The sequence below is a fragment of the Phyllostomus discolor genome, chromosome 2 (assembly GCF_004126475.2).
Source record: "Phyllostomus discolor isolate MPI-MPIP mPhyDis1 chromosome 2, mPhyDis1.pri.v3, whole genome shotgun sequence".
NCBI classification, from domain to species: domain Eukaryota; kingdom Metazoa; phylum Chordata; class Mammalia; order Chiroptera; family Phyllostomidae; genus Phyllostomus; species Phyllostomus discolor.
In genome coordinates, this window is record NC_040904.2 from 44971264 (window position 1) to 44994802 (window position 23539).

Here is a 23539-nt window from a genome sequence, read left to right on the forward strand (position 1 = left end):
CATTTTCTAAGAATTCTGAATTGCCTTTTACATCAAGATCTGATTTTTCACACGGCACATTTTTAATTTTGCTTATTTACAATGTGCCTTTATTTTTTTATTTTTCATTTTGTGTATTTGTGTGTGTGTGCCAAGCACTTTTCTATGCAGTATAAATGTGAAAAACTTACATTCTCACAACCTTGATGTAGTTACTATTTTTTTCAGCCCTCCCCACCTCCCTCCTATTTCCACCCCCGCCCCTAGTTTTTGTCCATGTGTCTTTTATAATGTGCTTTTAAATTGAGGCCCTACATTGAGGTCTCCTGAAATACAGTATAGGAGCTCACAAGAATGTTGAGGCAGGTGATCATGCTTCACATCTATGGGGATTCAATTTAAATTAACATTAAAGATTTAACAAAAAGATTTTTATCTTTTTCTTTTGCTCTAGGAACTGGTGTCTCTGAAGCCTTGTAAAGCTGCAGAGCTGGTTGCCACTCACTTTTCTGAACAGATTGAAACAGTCATTGAAAAGCTTCAGGTAAATATTGCAAATGTATATTGGGAAGAAATAGCTAGTGGGGAGACAATTATTGAATATCCACCTAAGAACTTTTGACTGTAGTAATTTCTTCAATTAATAGTCGCCATTTAATAGTAGTCTCTACACACACGTGTGTGTGTCAGGAACAGTTGTGTGATGACCTCTGCATCTGGGAATGTGTATGTCCCTCTTCGGGCATAACAAATATTAACATCACACAAACATTTTGGGGACTATAACCTGTCCCTGTTCTAGAAATTGTAAGACACAGAAGATCCGTTCCCTACCTACCCCCCCATTTTCTTTTACTATGGGAACTACAGTTTATGTACAGTTTCTTGTTTGTTTGTTTGTTTGTTTGTTTTTAATGTACCTGCTGTGGGCCAAAAACATTAAGTGCTGAGGATACACAAAATATATAAATATATCCCTGTGTTAAATGAAGAAGACAAACCAGAGGATGATTGTAGAATAGTTTGACCTAAATGGTAACAGAGCACTGCCCAGGATACTGAGGAAACACATGGAGGGTCATCCAGTCCATTCTAGTGAGGGGGAAACAGGAGGCCAGTTCTAAAACTCCTTTCAACCCACAGAGCTTCTTACCCCCTTTAAAAGTCAGCAATTCTGCCCTGGCTGAGTAGCTCAGTTGATTACAGCTTCATCCCCATAGGCCAAGGTTGCTGGGTCAACCTTTGGTCAGGGCACACACAGGAAGCAACCAATGAATGTGTAAATAAGGGCAACAACAAACTGATGTTTCTGTCTCTGTCTCTCCCCTCTTCCCTCCCTCTCTCTCTCCCTTCTCTTTCTCTTAAAAAAAAAAAAATCAGTAAGTAAAAATAGAGGAAAGCAATCCTGGTGATTCTTCTCACCTATAGTGTTGTTATTGTTGTTTAAAAGATAAGATTACCCACTGCAGGATTTTCTTTTTCCCATAGTCTCTAAAGATATTTAGAGGCAGAGAGGCCAGGTAAAATGAATATATGTAATGTCATTCATTAGGCAATTATATAAAAACTGAAAATGTCATGGATTTTTTTTAAAGGTGGCTATTCAATTGTCAACTGTTGCTTTTAAAGAAATAAAGTATTTTTTTATTGCAGAGCTTTGTTGATTGTGCAAGACAATATCCCACACACATTTTATAGAGTACCTTTATTTTTGATGACAAGAAATATGCCTTTGATCTATTGTTTTCAGAATTCTTGAAATGACAAATAACCCAGAATATTCAGTTATAACCAGAAGGAAAGTCAGGTAAAATAAAACAAAGTGATAGGCCAGGGAAAAGGTAAAAAAAATCAAAGCCTGATAAATATACTAAACATGTCATATTCTAAATTACATGAATCCTTTTTAGTGTTGAGAGTCCCTACTTTTTAATAGGTGAAGTTTGAATGTGTCAAAAAAGTGAAGAAAAAGGAAAAACTAAACTATAACAATTCCTGTTTAGCTTTCCTCAGAACTTAGGAGCATTTACATTTATATAGTATTCTAGGGTTCATCTTAGTTACTTTTCATCTGTACCCTGTACACAGGGCAGAGAAGATATTGCTGTTCTTTTTTAAATAAGTAAACTGAATTGCTATGTCAGTGATTTACACAAAGTCACATAGCTCATAAATGGAGGAAACAGAACCCAGATTTCATGGCATATTAATTGCTAACATGTTGCAGTTTGCCATCTCTTCTGGGGTTGATTATAATGGGGGGTTCATGAGCTTTTCTGGTGGTGGTTGTTAGTTGGGCCTCCGACTCTCGCCCTGCCTACCTATCTCACTGTAGGCCATTGCCTCAGGAAGGAGCAGGTGAGGCTGTGTGAACCTGTCAGTACAGCCAGATTCACTCTGAGCACGGCAGCTCAGAGCACCAGCCATTCCGAGCATCCTTGTGTTAGACCTGCTCTGGGATTTGTCTCAGAAAAGGGCATTTTTTGTTTTTGCTTGTTTTTGTTTTGTAATGAATATGTGACAGTGATTAGAATTACTGAGAGGAAATCATCTCCAAATGATTCTTAAAATTTCTTAGATCTGTATAGAGGGCTGAATGGGAATAATCGTATGCATGTGTGCACTTTTAAGGGACATTTTAGAGTCATTCTTTACCATGGCATAGTTTGAAGAATTTGTTTTAATATTTTTTTATTGTTTTTCTAACCAGAACCAGGTTTTGCTTTTCAAATTTTTGCGGAGTCTTCTAGACCCAAGGTATGTTGATAACTTTGGTTGTTCATAATACATAGATTAGAAATCAAAGAAAATACATTGAAGTTAAGAAACTGGTCCACGGTATCCAAATAATATACTCAACTCATGATTTTTAGTATTAGTGGGAGTAGCAGTTACATAAATTATACCAAAATTTAAAAATAGATTATATCTTAAGGGAATACTTTTCATTTGAACATAAAGATACATGGTAAGTTAATAAAATAAGTCAAACAAAATAATGAAGTCATACCATGAGGACATGTCTCACGAAGACTGGATAACCAGCTAGCTTCCTCTTTGTCTACTAGCTTGACCCCTCCCTGCTCCTTACTCCATGCTGCAGGTTAATGGTTTTAGGCCTCAAGGTGTACACCTCATCACAGCCCATCTCTAAGTGTCTTACCTTTTAAAGTTTCATTTGAAGTATTTAGTTTTAAATAACTGTTCCTGGCAGTGTACGAAGGAAAGTTTGAATGTTTTTTAAGTGCTACTTATTGGTACTCATCAGATAAACACTAGCCCAAGGAGATGATGAAATTAGTTATAGCTTTGTAAGCAAAGCAGCTCTCGTGTGAGATCTTAACACTTTGTGTGACTACATGGAATACATTGGAAGTTGAGGGCAATAACATTTAATATACTCTGAGACAGTCATTCTTAACCAGAAGTGTGTGTCAGAATTACCTAAGAAAGTTAAAAATATGTAGATGCTTGGGCCCAACCCCACAGAGTCACTGTGGGTGGGGATATTTTCAATGTACACCTACAACTAAGCATCGCTGGCTTAAGTGTAATAGTCCAGGATGCAACAGCTTTCACCTCAGACATACAAACCTTTAAGTTACATTATAATGTATACCAGCCATTGAAAATAGCCATTTACTCAAGTGATTATAATATCAGTCTTGGTTATTCCAGTATTCTCTGCTATTTTTAAATATCAAAATACCAGTGATTTGGTTGATTGCAACAATTTTTTTTGAAGTCCCAGTCATTTAAACTTGGAGTAGTCTCTGCCACATTTGAATTTAGAGTCATGTTCAGATGTTTAGAAAAGCAGGCTGAATACATTTTTTCCTGCACCCCAGTTTAAGACCTTTTCAAATTATCTGTCTTAATTCCCTGTTCTCAGAATATTACTGAAGCTAGGAAGAAATTTTTTTTTAAAATTCTATTAATCATTTGTATTTCTCTGAGAGCCAGTTGGAGCCCTGGTCTACTCCTAGAATTCACTGATGGAGATATCACAGAATTAGAGTTGGGGGTTAGGAGGGAAGGAAAAGGATGGGAAGAGCTGGGGAGAAGACAGGAAGGCCAGAGGGCTGAGCTAGTGGAAGAGGAAGGAGGCACTGTGCCTCAGTTCCCAGCCTTTCTCAGGAGGCTGAGTGCCCCATAATTCCTGCTGTGTCCTCTCCTGTGTTTCCTCCGGTGTCAGATATGTTCTCTTAGGGTCTGACGCCTCCTCTCCTAGGATCCTTTATTTTAACCAAGTTCTTTTCCCCAACCGTCCTACCTGGAGACGCTCAAGCTGGAAGGACATAAAGGGTTCAGCTTTGAACTTGTCCTTTTCTCACATGAAACAAAAGTATAGAAGCCAGTGGTGACCAAATCTTACTTTTTTAAATACAAAAAATACGAATATTAGGTATTACAAATATATAGTCATTTGTGCTGATCTTGCAATAACTCTGTAACTTAAACTTCACAGTAATAAGCACATCACATCACAAAAGTTTCAGGGGTCTTCCATGAAAAATCTTGCTGTTATTACCTACACCTAGATCTGAAAGAGGTTAATTAGGTAAGGCTCTTTAAGAGTACTGTGAAAGTTGTTTTGTTCACTAGTAAACCACAAATAATTTTACATTTACTCAGTACGCTTTCTCTCCCTGAATTAAACCTAACCCAGGATAATTACTCTAAATTAACTTGTCACACATTCTTTCTCACTGGAGGGCATTTTTTCGTGGCTTTTAGAGAGGAAGGGAGAGAGAGCAGCATCAATTGGTTGCCTTTCCTTATGTGCCTGGAGCAGGGATTGAACCTGCAACCTAAGCATGTGCCGTGACTGGGAATCAAACCTGCAACCCTTTGGTTAACAGACAATGCTCCAACCAACTGAGCCAAATATTCCAGGGCTATTAAGATCATTTTAAATGATAGCTCTCAGAGTAACCCATAGAAGTCTGTTTAACCTGCAATGTAAATATATAATTATGTGTGTGTGTGTGTGTGTGTATGCACACACACACATTCAATTTACATTGAGTGTATATAATACTATATATATTTACATTGAGGGTTAAAGGCAGGGGTGGAGGAGAAAAATTTTTTCCTTTTAGGTTCTTGGCTGGACCTCTGTATAAAAGACAGATTAAGAAGAGAAAAGTGTACAAATTTACTTAAAGTTTTACATGACACAGGAGCCTCCTTATGAAGGACCAGAAGAAGCAGTTAAACTGGAGTGTTTTGCTAGGTTTGATGAAGAGTAGAAAGTCATGGAAAAATGGGATAGGACCAAAGGACATGAGCTAAGGATGATATACTGGGAAAACTGAGCAAGGCCTGTTTGTTTGGAGTCCTCTCAGTGTTCATCTATCTTCAGGGATAAGGATGCTCATTTCCTCCAGGTATAGGGAGAGCACTCTCACATGAAAGTTTTATAATCTGCTTGGGGTGAAGGAGGAAGGTCAGGGACTCTTTTCCGCACCTGCCATTTCTCAGATCCTTTTAGTTTGAAATACTCATTATGCCAAGGTACCATATTTTGGGGTAGCATATCCTGAACTCTGTCACCAGGGATATACAGAATTCTGGATTGAGGGAGAGGACCAAGGCTAAGAAGCCTGAGTGCAGACGAGGTAAGAACGAGTACCTTCTGGAGCTAGCCTTAGACACAGTTTTGATTATAGAAAGTGTATCTTTGATGTCCTTTGAACTCTGCCGCCACCCAGGGGTGCAGGGTACACAGACTGCCTCAGGTTCTCCACTTGATAAGCACACTCAGTTGTATTGTTCCTAAGTATATCGATTTTTTAAAAGCCCAATCAAAACTCACATTTCTTTGTCAACTTCTGTATTATGACACTTTGACAGTGAGAGTGCCCAAGTAACATATACATACAATTAAGCATACACACTGATGAAAAAATACTTTTCTAGGACCCACTGACCTCCAGGGTAAGAAGAAGACAGCAGGTAGTGTGGACTAGTTTATATTAGGCTCTGAATGACTGATTTTCCATCTCAGTTTAGCTTTTTAAAATGGGTGTGCTAGTTAGAACAACAATTTTAAAAAATGGGTATGCTTGTTGATTAACCTGAAGTAAAGGATTAGATTAGAGTCTTGTCAGGTATTGGGAAAACTGAAGTGGGAAACTAGGGGAGTACAGTATGGAAAAATGTATTTAGTGTTGATATAAGAACATCCAAACCTGTGGAGAATTTTTATGAGTTTATTTGAGCCAGAACTGATGTCAGGTGCCTCGAAGCAGGATCTCAAGGGCTTCAGTGAATGACAGTTTTGCACCTCTTTTTATACATTTGGAATAAAGGAGGAAACTATAAGGAAAATTATATGAAAGAGGGAAAAAGCAAGGTGGGGACATCTCTGATTGGATTACAGGATCAATAACAAGATTGGGTGCTCCCTGGAAGGTGGTTACACCTCCCTTGGGGGTGATTACTGTGGCATTTCAAAGGTGTGGAGAGGTTATAGGCCTGGAGCGTGACTACCCACCATGATCTCCCCAGGAATTTATGATCAGATCACCCTGTGAGGTTACTTTCAGGCTCTTGAACTAATCAGATTTCTTAGAGAATCCGTTTTTCATTCACAGCAGGGACAAAAGGACATCAAAAATAAGTAGACTGGCCCTGCCTAGCAGTTTTCTCTGGCAGACAACTTGAGACTATTTTTGCCTTTCATTTTTCCCTTTTTGTTCTTCTTAAGCAATAGAATATTTTTAAACGTCCAGGTTTATCCTCCTCATGAAACTCTTATGGAAGCATTCTGGAGAGCAGAGCAAACAAGAGAAAGCAGTTACTTTGAGATGGGGACTGCTTGTGTGTCATAACAGAATATTGCTTTTTTCTGTTCTTGCCAACCCCCCAAAACTGAGTTAATAGCACCATCATTCTTGTGTATATATAGTTTATGCAATTTTGATTTAGCATACTACATGTATTCATTGAGTTAAATTTTTTTAAGATTTTATTTATTTTCAGAAAGAGAGAAAGGGAGGGAGAGAAACATCTATGTATGGGAGAAACAATCAGCTGCTTCTCACATACCCTGAACTGGCGACCTGGCCTGCAACCCAGACACGTGCTCTGACCAGGAATCAAACCAGCAACCTTTTGGTTTGCAGGCCTGCATTCAGTCCACTGAGCTACACCAGCCTGGGCAATTCAGCTGTTTTTGAAAGGGTAGCTTTTTATTTTGTCAACAACATTTTTAAAGGAACAAACCATATAGTTGAATTCTTATGTATACTGGATTTCTATTTTCTTTATTCAATTTCTTTAAGTTATCTTTGCTATGTAAATGATGTCCTCAGTAGAATTAATTGACCTACAAAGATATTGGTGACATCTGTATGTAGAAAGATTAGATAGTTTTGAGGGGAGGAGGTGGGGGTTTAATCCTTTAGTGGCAAATTGTTTTCCTGAATTGAGGCCAGAGTTTGGGAGAGAAAGGATTTGCATATTCCTCTAAATCCCTTCTCTGGGACAGCTGCTACATGAACCCCCCACCCCAGCCCCCACCACCTCCCCGTTCCCTGTGTGCCTTCCTGCTGGCCAAGAATTCTCACAGGAGTTCTGACATATGTACATCCAGATGCAGGTCTTTTCTGCACTGGGAATGCTTGAAGGTTAATACAAAAAGATGCTAATGGTTTTTGTGAGGCTATAAGTTTCATAAAAATAAGGAGAATGTTCAGGTACATTTATATTCACAGTTTTTTCCTCAGTATGATTTTCTTGGTAATGTCAAATTAGCCTTTGTTAACAATGTCCTGGAGGTTTCTGAAATATATGGTACAATTTTCTCATAGGAGAAAAACCCACAAAAAAGTCAGATTATATTTCTAAGTCTTTAATCAAAATAAAGTAAAAATTGAACATTGCTAAGTGAATGAGTATCTTTGCCAAGGAGCAAAACATGGATTACGGAAATGGTTAGACTTTGGATTTAAGTTGAATCTGTTGGTGCTTCTGTGCATAATTTTGAAGGGACATTTTAAGATACTGACACAGTCAGTGTCCAAATAATATATATCAAAGTTAAAATTTAAAACTAGAACGTTATATGTATCTGTGTACTTTGACATATAAAAATACCTTTCTGCTTTAATGAGTGGCTATCAACTTGGCCAGGCCTACCACCAGATACTGTATCTTTGCTTAGTGCAGTACTTTGCCAGCAGCTCAAATTCAGTCTTTTGACTTCTAATGCACCATTGTCTCCTAATCTCCAGACCTGATAGAGAGGTAGGCAGATAGATGGATAGGTAGAAAATAGCTTACATGCCTTGTTCTCTCTCTTTATTCATAATTCTTTATCATGATGTTATTATCTGCTGACTACTATGTGAGAGTTTGAAATGGCTCAAAATCATACTTTTAAATACAAACCTGTTTTTTTCCTTTATTTTCTCTCTTAGCAAATGGCATATCTGCCCATTTATTTCATTTAACAATTTACTGAGTAAATACAGCATACTAAGCACTGAAAGACACAGGAAGTTAAATGGCGAATGAGATGAAGCCCTGCCTTTATAATATTTCCATTCCGATGGAGGAAATAGACAAGTAATTAAGCAGTGGTAGTGTTTTAAAAAAATCTTGAGTGATGAATTTTTTACTTTTTCTTAACTATTCTACCTTGTCAGCTCCACCACAGACAACCAGTCATCAAAAATCTACCTCCGGGCTACGATTTCCATGTGTGTCCAGCTCTTGTCTGCACACACTGGTTCAGTCACGCAGCATCTCTCTCCTGGTCTCTCTTGCTGGTCTCCTAACCAGTCTTCCTAATTCTACTTCTGTTTTTAAGCAGACAAGTAATGATAATGTCTTCTTTCCCCTTCTCACAATTCTCTCAGTTCCCATTATTCAAGGTAAAATCTAAACTCCTCGTGGTGTGCAGTCCCTTCTTGATCTGATTCAACCATACCCAGCTTCATTTTTTTGTTCTGACTTTTCTCTTTTCCCCTTTATTCTGCAACCATACTGAACTAATTGTTCATAGGCTACACCACATGTGGTCACTCCCCCTTCCAACATGTTTTCTTCCCTCTTAGTCCACTCTGTTTCCTGGAGATCAATTACCTATATGTATTAAGAGCTTAAAAGTTATGCGTGTGCTTTGATCCAGTGATTATGTTTTGGAAAATATTTTTTAAGGAAATACTATGAAAGACAAAGTAGTTAATATTCAAATATCCATATTAGCATTTATATAGTAAGAAAAACTATCTTAAAAAGTGGTTGACGGAGATGGCTAAATAAATATTAAGGCATATGAGCATAATTAAATACCAAATTGACAAACATGGCTATATAAATATAAAAATAATGCTAAACTGACAAAAATACATAACATTAAAATAGTATGCACTGTTGGGGAGGAAGAAGTTTTCCTCTACCCTTCTATGTTCTCTCAGTTGGTCTAATAATTGAGTCTATATGAGATGGATTAACAAGATAAAAATAACCAAATTTCATTGTATATGTGTGTATGGGAGCCCCACATGTATGAGTCAGATCCTACACACACAAGGCATCTGGAGCTCCATATCGGAGGAGGGTAACTCACAGGATGGCAAGAAGAGCAGGTGTTCAATAATTAGTTATTTGCCCTGCCATATAAATAGGTAATCACTCATATGGGCAAGGTTCCACTTTAAATTCTTTAAGGGAAAGGGAAAATTTTCTCTTGAGCCTGCAGGGTCTCGATTGCCTTCAGCTCTAAATAATCTACATGCCAAAGTAGCACATTTTGGGGAGGCCTGTTCTTAACCCACTCAGCGCACATCCTATCTGTGTGTGTGACTGAATGATAGTGAGAGGACATGGAGAGATGTAGATAGCTTAATATTCATTATGTTCTTTGCCCCGTTAAAGAACAAAAACTCAGCTGAGTAAATTGAAAGATTTAATTGGCTTTATTAAGCAATTTTGAATCTTGAGCATCCCATCTAGTGAATAGAGAGGTGCTCGTGAAGCTGTACTAAATGGAAGATTTTTATTGGCACAAACTGTGTAGGACAAGAAAGTTATAAGCAAGAGAAAAGAAAGGATTAATTTAGACTGAGGAACTTTTCTTTAGTGAAGACTTAATGTTTTCTGCAAATGATAATAAATAGCACTTCTTTTTACTAGTAAGAGGCTTCAGTTACAGGAGGAATTATATTTAGACACAGGAAATCCTTCCCAAATTAAGAGCTTTGTGGTGCTCAGTCTTGACCAGCAGTTGGGCAATGACATTCTGCTGCTTGGGGCTTTCTGTACTCACTAATGGGCTAATTCAGTATCTTCTCAAATTGGCTGTAAATCCCAAAGATGAGGTTTTCAATTTTTGTGGTTGTTGTTTTATATTTCACAGCTGTCTTTAACTCCAGAGTTTGTTAAGTGACCATTATTCCCTATGTAAACCACCACCTTAGTGTTCCTACCACGTAACTTAACAATTATCTATTAAGTGTTTGTGGCCAAGTACAGTCTAAACTTTGAGAGCAAAGACCTGCATTCATCATTGTTTCCCCAGCATTAGCACAGCCTTGGCACATACTAAATAGGTGCTCAGTAAAACGTACATGAAACTGAACTTAACTGACTGGAAGTAGTAAATTGGACTGCCCTCATATGGAGGAAACCAAATATAAACCAAATATAAAATAGGGGGCTGAAGATTACAAGGACTAGGGCAACAAAGTCAGATATGGCTAGGAATAGATCCTGTCAGAAGGGTCTACATGAAGAAATACAGGGTGCACATAATAAACCCAGGGACATGATAATAGTTCTCTAGGTGTGATGAAGGTAATGTCTCAATAGAACACTATTAGGTAAAAGAAAAAAGGGATTGCTAATCAGTGTTTGTGGACATTAAGGTGAGCTGATGTACTTTTCAAATGTTTACACCATATTGTAGGCAATGTTAATATTTTATCTACGTCCTACTTCTGTTAATATGTCTTATAAATGCAAAGCTATGGAGCAAATCAAGATTAGACGTAAGCATCTGCCGATGAGTCACAGTGTTTGATTCTTTCCAGACATTTATTTGCAAAACCCTTTACAAATAATGAAGATGTGAATACACATCAAACCAAGCGAATCACCCAAATGAACAGATTTTGATGCATTCATTTGTGAGGGAAATAACGTGTCTTCTGGGAAATGATTAGGCAACATCAACTTAATCAAAACTTTAATAAGTAAACTGTAGCATTAGTGAATTTACATCCATTTCTGACTTGCTTGTCATTCTTGCTCATAAATACAACTCATTATATCCATTTCTCAAAGCTCTTTTTATTAGTCATCTATCAGCTACCTGCTGTGCCGCATACCCGCTGCTAACTTTAGTGACTATTAAAATTAGCATAGTCTTGACACACAATAAATTGATGCTCAGTGAAAGTACACTGTTGTAGGTTTCAAGAATTCATTAGTGGGAAGACAAGCTGGTACCTACCCTCACAGAGTTTACAGTCTTTTAGAGAAGATGGATAATTAAAGACGTCATTAGAACCTGGTGTGATTGGTGCCATGAGGGAGAGACAGCTGTTGATACTGGAAGATGGAATATCCACCTATCTATATATATGAATCAAATTGTTTAAACTGAATTGGGGGATCTATTCTGTTAGAGCTACAGTATAACTTCTAGTATGATTTATGGGAGCCTCCACTGTAAACTGGGAAATACTGTGATTTAGAGCAGTGGTCCCCAACTTTCGTGCTACCAGTGACCCATTTTTCCATGAAGGGAGCGGGGAAGGAGGCAGAACTCAGGCGAGCTTCCCTCTAGGCCTGGTTCCCAACAGGCCACAGGACCTGTTGTACGGTCCATAGTACGGTCCACGGCCCAGGAGTTGGGGACCTCTGGTTTAGAGTACCTGTGATGTAATATACAATTTACCCTAATAATCTAAGTCACAGTGAGATTTTTAATTCATGATCAGAAGGTAGTCTTGGTTTGAAGATGATAAACCTTAGTTATAGATATGACTAAACTATGCTGCTCTTCTGCCTTTTGTTTCCAGGGAAGGTATTCATGTAAATCAGGAGTTGCTGCAGATATCACCCTGCATCACAGAGCGATTCATTGAGCTGTTGTGTCAGTTCAACCCAACCCAGGTTACAGAAACGTTGCAAGTCCTTGAGGGCTACCGCCTGGAAGAAACTATCCAAGTAAGACTAACTACGTGGAGAGAGCAAGAGTGCACTTTTCCTAATCATTCACCATGTCACAAATGAGCAAAGGGAAACTCACATACTAAATTACTTACCTAAATTCATAGCTAGTAAGTGGTAGCACCTGAAGTTGAATCCAGACAGTCTGACTCCATAGTGCACGCTTCTCATTGCTGTGACAATAAACTGCTTTCATGTGACTTGTGTTCTAGTAAAGTCAGAAATAGCACACGTCCATCATTATTAATCAAACTTCGCAGACACTCTAGCCAACCGATAAATATATAAAAAGGAGTGCAGTAAAAATATGAAAAGGAAAGAACAAGTTCCTATTTGCAGGCGCTGATGGTTACATAGTCCTCCTACTCAGTGAGCCTCAGTAGCCTAGCACTGTCATTGCCTTTATTGTCTTCCCCCATTCTTGCCTGTTCCCAGATGAAAATGAAAGTGTACATACATGTGTACATATCTAATCTACTATAAGAGGATAGCATGTTCCCTGTTTAAAAGATAAACTACTGTATGTCTCCTTTCTTTTACTATCAGTACTCATGTACCAGTGATGTGTATTTTCTGCATCCACCTCCTGAACTGCCCACACTTAAAATTTTTTAAATTATGAAATATTTCAAATATGCAGAAATGTGCAGAAGTAACATCAAACACATAGGCAACCACGAAGCCAACTTTATAAATATTAATATATTGCCATACTGGCTTCAGATATTTGTTGTTGTGCTGTTTTTTCATTGTCGTTTTGTTTTAGAAATAAGCACCTTTTATTTGCCATGCCCCCTCCCTTCCCTGAGGCCACCACCAAACTGAAGGTGGGAAGTGGATCCTTCCCATCCATGCTGTTTCCTTTTCACATATACAAGGCAAGACAAAAGTAGGTTTACAGTTGTGAGTATGTGAAACACAGAGTTTATTCTTGTATTACTATTTATTAATTATTATTTTCCACATGAACAATGGAATGAATATGCTGCAGTTTATATATTCCAATATTCATAGATATTCAGATTGTTCCCGGTCTTTTGCCGTTATAAACAATGCTACATTAGTCATCAGTCTTCTCTAAGTAGTGCCTCTGGAAGTGGAGTTCTTTGGACAACAGAGTAGTTTGATTCTAGTGATATCTAGTGATATCGCGAAGCTGGTTTCCCATTTGTTTCTATTCTTGTCATCATTGTTTGGTATCTGCTGTTTTTCCACATCCTTGCTAATTCCTAGTCTTTTTTGCCAGTGGGAAGGGTATCATTGATTACTCATGACATTGAATATCTTTACATTTAAATGACCCTTTGGGTTTTTCTTTTCACTGAATTATTCATATCATTTTTGTACTGAGTTTTTGCCCTTCTCTTACTGATTTCTAGAAATTCTGTTTAGTTTCTAGATCCCTAACACATGGTTGATTTCATAAGTTGATTTCTTCTTCCAGTCTCTTATGGCGTATCTTTTGACCTGGTTTTTAGTGACTTCTTTTTAATTTATCAGTCTTTTCCCTTAATGTTTAATTTTTTGTGTATTAGTCTCACTTCCTTTGACCTTGAAGTCATAAAGGATATCCTCTTTTATGAATTTTATAAGTTAGCCTTTTACATGTAGGCTTTTAATTCATCTGGAATTTATTTCTATGAACAGATCAAGAGAGGGATTTATATATATTTTTTTTCATGTGGATGGCTAATGGCCCATGTGGCTTTTTATTGTCCTTTCCTCACTGATTTATAATGCCATTGTAACACACACCAAACTTCCAAATGTACATGAATCTGTTTGTGGATTCTGTTCTCTTCCTTTGATTATCTGTCTTCCTCTATGCCCACACCACACACTTTAATTAATGTAGGTTTAGATAAGGCTTCTTCTTTGAAAGAAGAGTCTTCGCTCCTCATTCTTTTTCTTTAAAATTCTTTGGCTACATTGACCTCTTATTACTCCACATCAATTTAAGAATCAGATTGTCAGGTTTCTTTAAAAAAAATCTTCTGGAATACATTGAATTTATAGATTAATTCAGGGAAGATTGACATGGTATTTTCTTCACATTCAGAAACATGGTTATCTTTCTAAAACGCCTTTTTGCTCTTTGATAAGTTATATTTTTGTAATATATAACTTTGTGATATTTTACATAAGGTTCTTGCACATATTTTTAAAATTTTGTTCCAGGTACTTATATTTTTGTTAACAATTTGAAAAGAAATTTTTGAAATGACATTTTTTTATCGATTATTGCTACTGTATGTTATTAATTTTTTAAAAGATTTTATCTATTTTAGAAGAGAGAAGAAGGGAGGGAGAAAGAGAGGGAAAGAAACATAAATGTGTGATTGCCTCTCATGCACTCCCTACTGGGGACCTGACCTGGTGTGCACCCAGGCATGTGCTCTGACTGGGAATCGAACCAGCGACCCTTAGGTTTGCAGGCCAGCACTTAATCCACTGAGCAACACCAGCCAGGGCGTCTACTTTATTAGTCTTTTCAAAGACTAATTTTGGATTTGTTAAACATCTCTGGTATTTCTCTATTGTTTCTTTCTATGGCATTATTTTCTTTTATTTAAGTTTAATTGGTACTTTTTTCACTTATTAGAAACTCTAGTTTATTAATTTTTTTATTTAGAGCCCACAAGTTGATATATAGTATTTTCATTATTGTTTTGTACTAAATATTTTGTGTATAATTATACTTTTCAATTCCTGGGTTATAGTACTACTATTTATGTAATAACATAATATAGTTCCCTTTTCTCCAATGGATATACTTCATTCATATGTGTAACCTTTTTTAAATAAATAAGTGAAAAAAGTGAATGTACTTGGTCTAGTCAGAATCCAAGATAGGGCACTATAAGACCAAAACATCAAGTATTTGCATATTATACTATGAAGTAACATACTACCAAGGTATGAATTCTTTATTTATTATCATGGAGGTGTTTTTATCTTAATAGGATCTTCTCACTTCACAAAAAAGATTCATAAACAAAAATCCTTATCTTTTCTTCTTCCCTAGATTACCCAGAAGTATCAACTTCATGAAGTCACTGCCTATCTGTTAGAAAAGAAAGGAGATATTCATGGTGCCTTCTTAATAATGCTAAAGGTAACATTTTACTGTATTTGCTTTGTCATGTTTCTGTCTGTACCTCCATTCATTAATCTGTCTTTTCTTTGAAATATAATTGACATATAACATGTATGAGTTTTCATCAATCCATTTTCTTCTCTTTCAAAGTAAGTTGCAGGCAATAATACATTTTACCTCAATATTTTTATGATGCATGCCATTGACTAGAGTTCAGTATTTCTTTGCAATACTCTTTTAAGGTAAAATTTACATACAACAAAATGTAGAAGTCTTAAAAGTACCATTTGATTTGTTTTGACCAATGCATACCCTGTGTAACCCTAGTGCTTAACGAGACAGAGAACATTACCGTTTCCCAAAAAGTTCTCTCATGCTCCTTCCCAGGCAGTTCCCACTTCCATTACCCTAGAAATAACCACGCTTCTGATTTTTTTCCCACCATGGATTAGTTTTATCTACTCTGTTCATCTATATTAATGGAATCACTCAATAGGTATTATTGTATAATTCCTCTTGCACTCAGCATAATGATTTTGATCTTTATCTCTGTTATTGACTGTGTCAGTATTTGTCCCTTAGTATACAATTGTATGAATATACCACAGCTTATCCATTCTTGTATTGATTGACACCTGAGTGAGTTCTAGATTTGGCTATTACAAATAAAGCTGCTGTAATCACTTTTGTATGCAAATATTTTTATTTCCTTGGGGTCCATTCCAAGGAGTGAATTGCTGGGTCACTGGCTAGCTATAGGTTTAATTTTATAAAACATTATCAGACCTCTTTCCTAAGTGTTGTAGCATTTTATGTCCTACCTATAATGTATGATGTTTTGTTCACTCCACATTCTCACCAACAGTTTGGTGTTCTATCAGTTTTTGAAAAAAAATTTTTTATTCTTTTACTTGCTGTAACATACACATAGCATGAAACCTACCATTTCAGTGGCATTGAATGTATTTACACTGCTGTGCAGCCATCACCACCATCCATCTCCGGGAATTTTTCCACTTCTCATGGACCTGTTAGACAGTTGCTCCCTGTTCCTCCCTACCACCCAGCCCTGGAAACCACAATTCTACTTTTAAACTCCATGAATTTGATTACTCTAGGCTCCTCAGATAAGTGGAATCATATAGTATATTGTCCTTTTGGGTCTAGCTTCTTACACTGAGTATAATGTCTTCAAGGTTATTACACTTAGCATAATGTCTTGAGAGCCAGAGCTGGATCTGGCAGTGGAGGTGGAGAGAGAGGAGGATGTGAATTTGAGAACTTATCACTTGAATCCAGTATAGAGCAAATGAGAGGGAGTGGTTAATGATGATTCTGTGATTTTTTTTGCCTAACATTTGCCTGTAATGGACCTCAAGAAAAGGAGCAAATTTTTGGTCGAAGGGATGTATTAAAGTCAGCTTCCGTGTATACTGAGGAGCCTCTGCAGTATCAGTATCTGAGGATCTGGAATTCAGTAGAGCAGTGGACACTGGCACTGCATTTATGTAGGAGATGACATGTTCAAGGCTGTGTCCCATGCTGTGGGGATAGACTTGTCATGTCCTTTTTTCTCACTCACCCCTTTTTCTTATAACCTTGTATGAATTTAATTCCCTTATCCAAAACATGGAGAAGTTCTCATCCTCACCACTCTGCCTCAGGAATGTCCAAGATGGTTGTGTGGGTCCCTTCCAGTGCTGCCAGCTGTGCTTTCCACATGCCCCCGAGTTCTCTTCCCAATGACAAGGACCATTCCTAGTAACTTCGTGTTTCTTGGCTTTCCCTGTAAAATATGCCAATTGAATTATTTGGTGGATTGGAAATTAAAGTGTTCCTTTTACCTCCTAGAGACTACAAAGCAAACTTGAAGAGATAATGCATCAGGGTGAAAGTAAGTTCATGAGTGGAATTTACAATTATTTTATTTACCCCATGTTTTTAAAGATGTTATATAATAAACTGCATTTATTAATAATTACATTTTTCCACATAATCACTTCTTGGATAAATCACAAAGCTTATCCACTTTAACATTAATCCCAATTTTAACTGATTTCCAAGGGCCCACAACAGGAAAGCATGGAAAGCACATGGCTTTGTGGTATTCATTGTAAGTGGAGTAGAGTGTACGGAAACTTAGACACTCTTCACTGGTATTGATTTTTTTTGTTATATTTATGTACTTATGATTTGGCTATTATAAATGAGGTACATAACTAATGTATTAAAAATTACTATAATGTGCTGAATAACAGCAAGGCAGAGAGCTCCTAATCAGTAAGTAATCCTGCTGTGAATATGGGTGTACAAATACCTTTCAAGTCCTTGCTTTCGTATCTTCTGGAATATACCCAGAAGTAGAATTGCTGGATTAAATGTAGTCCTATTTTTAATTTTTCAAGGAACCATCATACTGTGTTGCATAGTGGCTATATTATTTTACATTTCCACCAACAATGCACAAGGGCTTTAGTGTCTCCACATTTGTTATTTTCTGTTGATAGTGGCCATCCTAATGGGTATGAGGTGCTATCTCATTGTGGTTTTGGTTAGTAATTCCCTGATGATTAGTGATGCTGAGTATGTTTTCCATGTGCTTATTGGCCATTTATATATCTTCTCTGAAAAAATTGTCTATTTAAATCTTTTACCCACTTTTGAATTGGATTATTTATTTTCACATTACTTGACATTTTCAAAATAGCCCTCCCAGAGTTCAGAGAAATCACTTGATGGGTGATTTTTAGATTGCCTGCCTCTTCAACACACCAACACATTTCTTGGACCCTGTAGCCCACACATTCCCTAAAATCGGTACCCTAATTCTCTGTAAATTATTTATTTTTGGAACCTCAATAAACACTTGGTTGACTTTTCCATATTCAGTCCACCTAAACATTCAATTACTATTGTTTTACTGTCCATACATGTGAATTTAACTACATTAGGTTGATTGCATTTATACATTTTTCTTTTCAGTTTGGTGTTATGGGAATGATTTTTGCAAATTATTTCCTCAAATCACTACAATCATTTGCAGGTGATATGTCTAGAAAAGCCAGCTCCTTGAATTCCCATGAAGATAAATTTCTCAGTAGTAGTCTCATATTTATCATTTACTTTCATATTCAGTTTTGACAGTATGCTTAAGAATTTTGGAGGATTTCTAATTGCAGTACATTCTGCTAGGTCTTATGGGTTAGACACAGACAACTAAAACACAGTCCCCACCCAAAGAACTATAGTATTATGAGGGAGACAAATATGTAAATTGAAACTTCTAGTGTAGGTAAAGTCAAATATTATAAAAGAGGTACACTAAGAGTGGCAAACGATTATGGAAAAGTAAAGAACTATTTAAACTGGTAAGTCAGCAATACTTTTGTGGAAGATGTAACCTTTGAAATAATTAAGATTGGAAGAATGTGTAGGAGTTTGATAGGCCAACAGTGAGGAAAGGGCCCTCCAGGCACATAAAAGTGCCTGGCCAGCAGCCTCAGGGAGTAGGAATAATCGGGTCCTGTAAGGGCATGGGCTGTAAGAAGATGAGCCAGAAAGTTTACTACGTTTACTTACGGTCAGAGGTTAACTTACATTCGATTTTTAAAGTTAGAAATCTTTGCTGGTTTTTTTGGATGGGTTTTTGATGTGTTTGTACTTGTGCTTAAGAAAGCTTTATTGACAGTATAAAAAGGGATGAGAGAGGCAAGATTTAAGTCAAAAGTTTAAGAGGCTGTTACAATAGTGCAATGAATTTGGTGATGAAGAGCTGTGCCAGGGGAGAAGTAGTGGGCATGTGAGTATGGAAGTAGAACTCACAGAATTGGCTTTTTATTTGGATGTGTGGGTAAACGAGAGGGAACCATAAAATGATGGAAGATTTATAAGCTGGTAGACTTAAAGATGATGGTTTCATTAACTTAGTTTGAAAATGTAGGGGTAAGAGTAGACTTAAAGTGAAAAAAATGTTGTGTGTTTTGCACATAAAAAGTTCAAGGTGATGGCGGGACATGAATGCAGACATAGATATATTTAGAGTCCGTTGAAAATTCACCCTGTGTGTTATGAAAGGAATAGGACTGGAGCTGTATATTTGAAAGTTATTAGCAACGATATGAGAGTTATAGCCACAAAAGTGGCTGAAATTATTGAAGAATGAAAAGGAAAGGGCCTAAAATAGTATCTTGGAGGAATACCCACATTTAAGATATAGAGGAAGAAATGATAGAGCAAGAAAAATGAAAGGTAATTTCTCTAATCAACACACAGGTGATGGCCATCTTCCATAGCTAAAGCACATTAAAATGCCAAGTCTGATGTGCTTTATACACCCTGTGAATGTCAAGCATTGATATGAAAAACTGTTGGCACAAATCATCTGTTTGTTAATCTACTAAATCTTGGTATCAGTTCTCATAGATGATTATATAATAGGAAAACTAAGAGTATACAAGAAAAATATTTAATTTTTTACAGAAGCTATCAAGATTATCAAAATACTAATGATCTCAAATAATGTTAACAATTTCTCTGAATCTAGATACCAAACAGGATCCCTTGTTGAAGGATGTTGAAGATACCACGTTAGAGACAATTGCCCTTTGCCAGAGAAATTCACATAATTTGAACCAGCAGCAAAGAGAGGTAGGAAAATGACTACTTAGGCATTTAAAAGTCTGTTCTGGTGTGAAACTAGGAGTTAATTCTATTTCCATTGCCTTTCAGCTATGTGAGTTCAATTCAGCTGATTTTAATCACTGCTTAGTGGTCCCAGGAGTATGACTCCCAAAGTTACTATGAGGGAGTGCCAGGCCTCTTTGTTCTCACAAAAGGTTTTATATTCCTAGATTTGGCTGTGTTGCAAAACTTAGTAAGTGTATGAATACTAGATGTCCTTGTTCTGTTTGCACTTAGAAATTGTGTATTCCATTTTGGGGTATTGTGGATATGTCATCATTTATCATTTCTTCCATTCCCCATGGATGAAAGAGAGCGTGAAGAACTGGAGGAAAACCCCCAGGGACACAGAGAAAGCTGGAAAAGGTCAAAGAAGGTTAAGGAAGAGTCGATCTCAACCTTGGCTGTACATTAGAGCCACCTGGGGAGCTTTTAAAAATCCCAGCACTCAGATTGTGCCCCAGATCAATTAAATTAAAGCCTGTGTGGCTGTGACCCAGTCACCAATGTGTTTTAAAGCTTCCCATGTGATTCTCCCATGCAGCCCAGGCTGGAAGCACTGCTGAAACAGATTCCAGCCTGTAAAAGAGAGAATACTGAACTAAGGGAGGAATAGTTGAGCACCTGTGCAGGTGGGAGTTACAGCAGTGAAGCAGAAACTAGGGGGATGAGATGTGACTTGACAGCTAAATTCTGCAGTGGTTTTACGAAGTCAAGTCGGCAGCAAAACTCCTCTGGCGCCTGCCCCTCCAGGCTGTGTATAGCCTCCGACTTGACACCCCCTGGCTTCTGTCCACTACCTGGTTTTCTTAAATGGAAAGCAGGTAAATGTTTCATGTATTGTTAGTCATATATATTACAAAGGAAATAATAAACTTAGTATGTTTTTTGTTCTTATGAGATGGGTAAATTTTTCCTTTACATTTTTTCAAGGATTTTTTAAGGTCACAAATTTTGAAAATCTTTTAGAATATAAATTGTGTGTAACAAGCACATTTACATAATATATGTTATTTTTTCTTTATTAAAAACATTTTTGTGTGAAAGATACATACCTATCATTTAAAAAAATTTCTGCAACACAAAGTTACACAGAAGAATTTTTTTTTTAAAGGAGCAAGGAGGCTCCCAAATCAGTTTTTTATTTTTAAGATTTTATTTATTTATTTATTTTTAGAGGGGGAAGGGAGGGAGAAAGAGAGAGAGAGAGAAACATCAATGTGCAGTTGCTGCAGGCCATGGCGTGCAACCCAGGCATGTGCCCTGACTGGGAATCGAACCTGTGATGCTTTGGTTTGCAGCCCACGCTCAATCCACTGAGCTACAGCAGCCAGGGCCAGAAGAATTTTTTAAAAAATTATGTTGACCTGGCTGGTATGGCTCAGTTGGTTGGAGCGTTGTCCCACAAACCAAAAGGTGGTGGGTTTGATTCCTGGCCAGGGTCCATGTCCAGGTTGCCAGTTCAGTCCCCAATTGAGGAGCATGTGAGATAACCAATAGATGTTTCTCTCTCACATTGCTGTTTGGTTCCCTCCCCCTCTCCTTCCCTTCACCTCTCTCTAAAAATTAATAAGCATGTCCTTCAGTGAGGATAAAAGTAATAATAAAAAAATTACTTTGTGTCCATCTTATCACACAGAAATAACCATCATTATCACTTGGTGAATACCATTCTAGATATTTTTTATCTACCTAAGTTAATATAATTTTAGAAAAATTGGATCAATTTATGTTTGCTTTTAAAAATAAGTGTAAAATTCAATCCCATTTGAAAAGTATATGTAAAACTGAGGAATTGCTGAATTTCAAATATTTCTTCTCCATACTGTCTCTTAAAAAATCTCACCGAAGTTTAAAAAAAGTTGAACTGTAATAGATTGGACTCATTGTTTAGGATTACATTTCAGTGTTTATAACAGCTATGATTCCAAGCCAGTGAGGAAATTGTGTGAACTCATACTTCCTCTAACTTCTGTTCTCCAGCCCTCTTAATTTTAATTAGTTGTGTTATTTTACCTTACTAAGGTCCATAACACATTCTTTTTTGAATCCGTAATTCGCATGGTTGTTTAATCTTTATTCAAATGAACAGTCCTTTTGCCATGATTTTTTCATCATAAGTTTTTATTTTCATGTATCTGTGGTTAACTGGCTATATTTGGACATGGTTATATTTTCATAGAACACAAAAGGGTGAAGTTGTTAAAGCTATGTTTATACGTAATTGATACTAAGCCTTTTTTATTTTTCGACCCATCTCCTCTCTAATATTTATTTTATATTCTTCTCATGGAAATTTCAAGGAAAAATGACAATTATGTTTTATAAATAGAGCCATTCATGTTCACATAAGCTGAATTAGGTCCAGATTCACACGTATTAATGGTAGAATTATATATGAAATCCATGCCTCTAGAACTCTGGGGATTATTCTGACTATATTTGAACTCTGTATTTTTTAATATATTGTATTGATTATGCTATTACAGTTGTCCCACTTACCCCCCTTCACTCCCCTCTACCCTGCACACCTCCCACCCACATTCCCCCCCTTTAGTTCATGTCCATGTGTCATAAGTTCTTTAGCTTCCACATTTCCCATATTATTGTTGCCCTCCTGCTGTCTATTTTCTACCTACCATCTATGCTACTTATTCTCTGTACCTTTTCCTCCTCTCCCCTCCTTCCCACTCCCCTGTTGCTAACTCTCCATGTGATCTCCATTTCTGTAGTTCTGTTCCTGTTCTAGTTCATTGCTTAGTTGTGTTGTTGTTGGGTTTTTTGTTTTAGGTGTGGTTGTTAATAATTGTGAGTTTGCTGTCATTTTACTATACATGTTTTTTTAATCTTCTTATTTCTTAGATAAGTCCCTTTAACATTTCATAAAATAGGGGCTTGGTGATGACGAACTCCTTTAACTTGACCTTATCTGTGCCCTTCCATTCTAAATGAAAGCTTTGCTGGATAGGGCAATCTTGGATGTAGGTCCTTGCCTTTCATGACTTGGAATACTTCTTTCCAGCCCCTTCTTGCCTGCAAGATTTCTTTTGAGAAATCAGCTGACAGTCTGATGGGAATTCCTTTGTAACTTACTGTACCCTTATCTCTTGCTGTTTCTAGGATTTTCTCCTTCATTTTTACCTTGGCTAATGTAATTATGATGTGCCTTGTTGTGTTCCTCCTTGGGTCCAATTTCTTTGGGACTCTGAGCTTCCTAGACTTCCTGGAAGTCTATCTCCTTTGTCAGATTGGGGAAGTTCTCCTTTATTATTTGTTCAAATAACTTTTCCACTTGTTGCTCTTCCTCTTTTCCTTCTGGTACTCCTATAATTTGGATGTTGGAACGTTTAAAGATGTCCTGGAGGTCGCTAAGCCTCTCCTCATTTTTTTCAATTCTTGTTTCTTCATCCTGTTCTGGTCGAATGTTTCTTTCTTCTTTCTGGTCCACTCCATTGATTTGAGTCCCAGTTTCCTTCCCATCACTATTGGTTCCCTAAGCATTTTTTTTTCATTTCACTTACTGTAGCCTTCATTTTTTCATCTAATTTGTGACCAAATTTAGCCAATTCTGTGAGCATCCTGATTACCAGTGTTTTG

General features: G+C 37.0%; 1 protein-coding gene across 5 annotated transcripts in view; it reads left to right on the top strand.

The window, feature by feature from the left end:
• VPS8 (VPS8 subunit of CORVET complex) overlaps window positions 1-23539 on the top strand; it is a 253795-nt gene that overhangs the window by 142525 nt on the left and 87731 nt on the right. For all 5 annotated transcript variants that reach the window (XM_028504348.2, XM_028504351.2, XM_036017796.1 and 2 more), the window contains 6 exons: window positions 434-523; window positions 2690-2736; window positions 12015-12162; window positions 15191-15280; window positions 17114-17156; window positions 19806-19909. In XM_028504348.2, the coding sequence (XP_028360149.1) occupies window positions 434-523; window positions 2690-2736; window positions 12015-12162; window positions 15191-15280; window positions 17114-17156; window positions 19806-19909 (522 nt within the window). The remainder of the gene's footprint in view (window positions 1-433; window positions 524-2689; window positions 2737-12014; window positions 12163-15190; window positions 15281-17113; window positions 17157-19805; window positions 19910-23539) is intronic.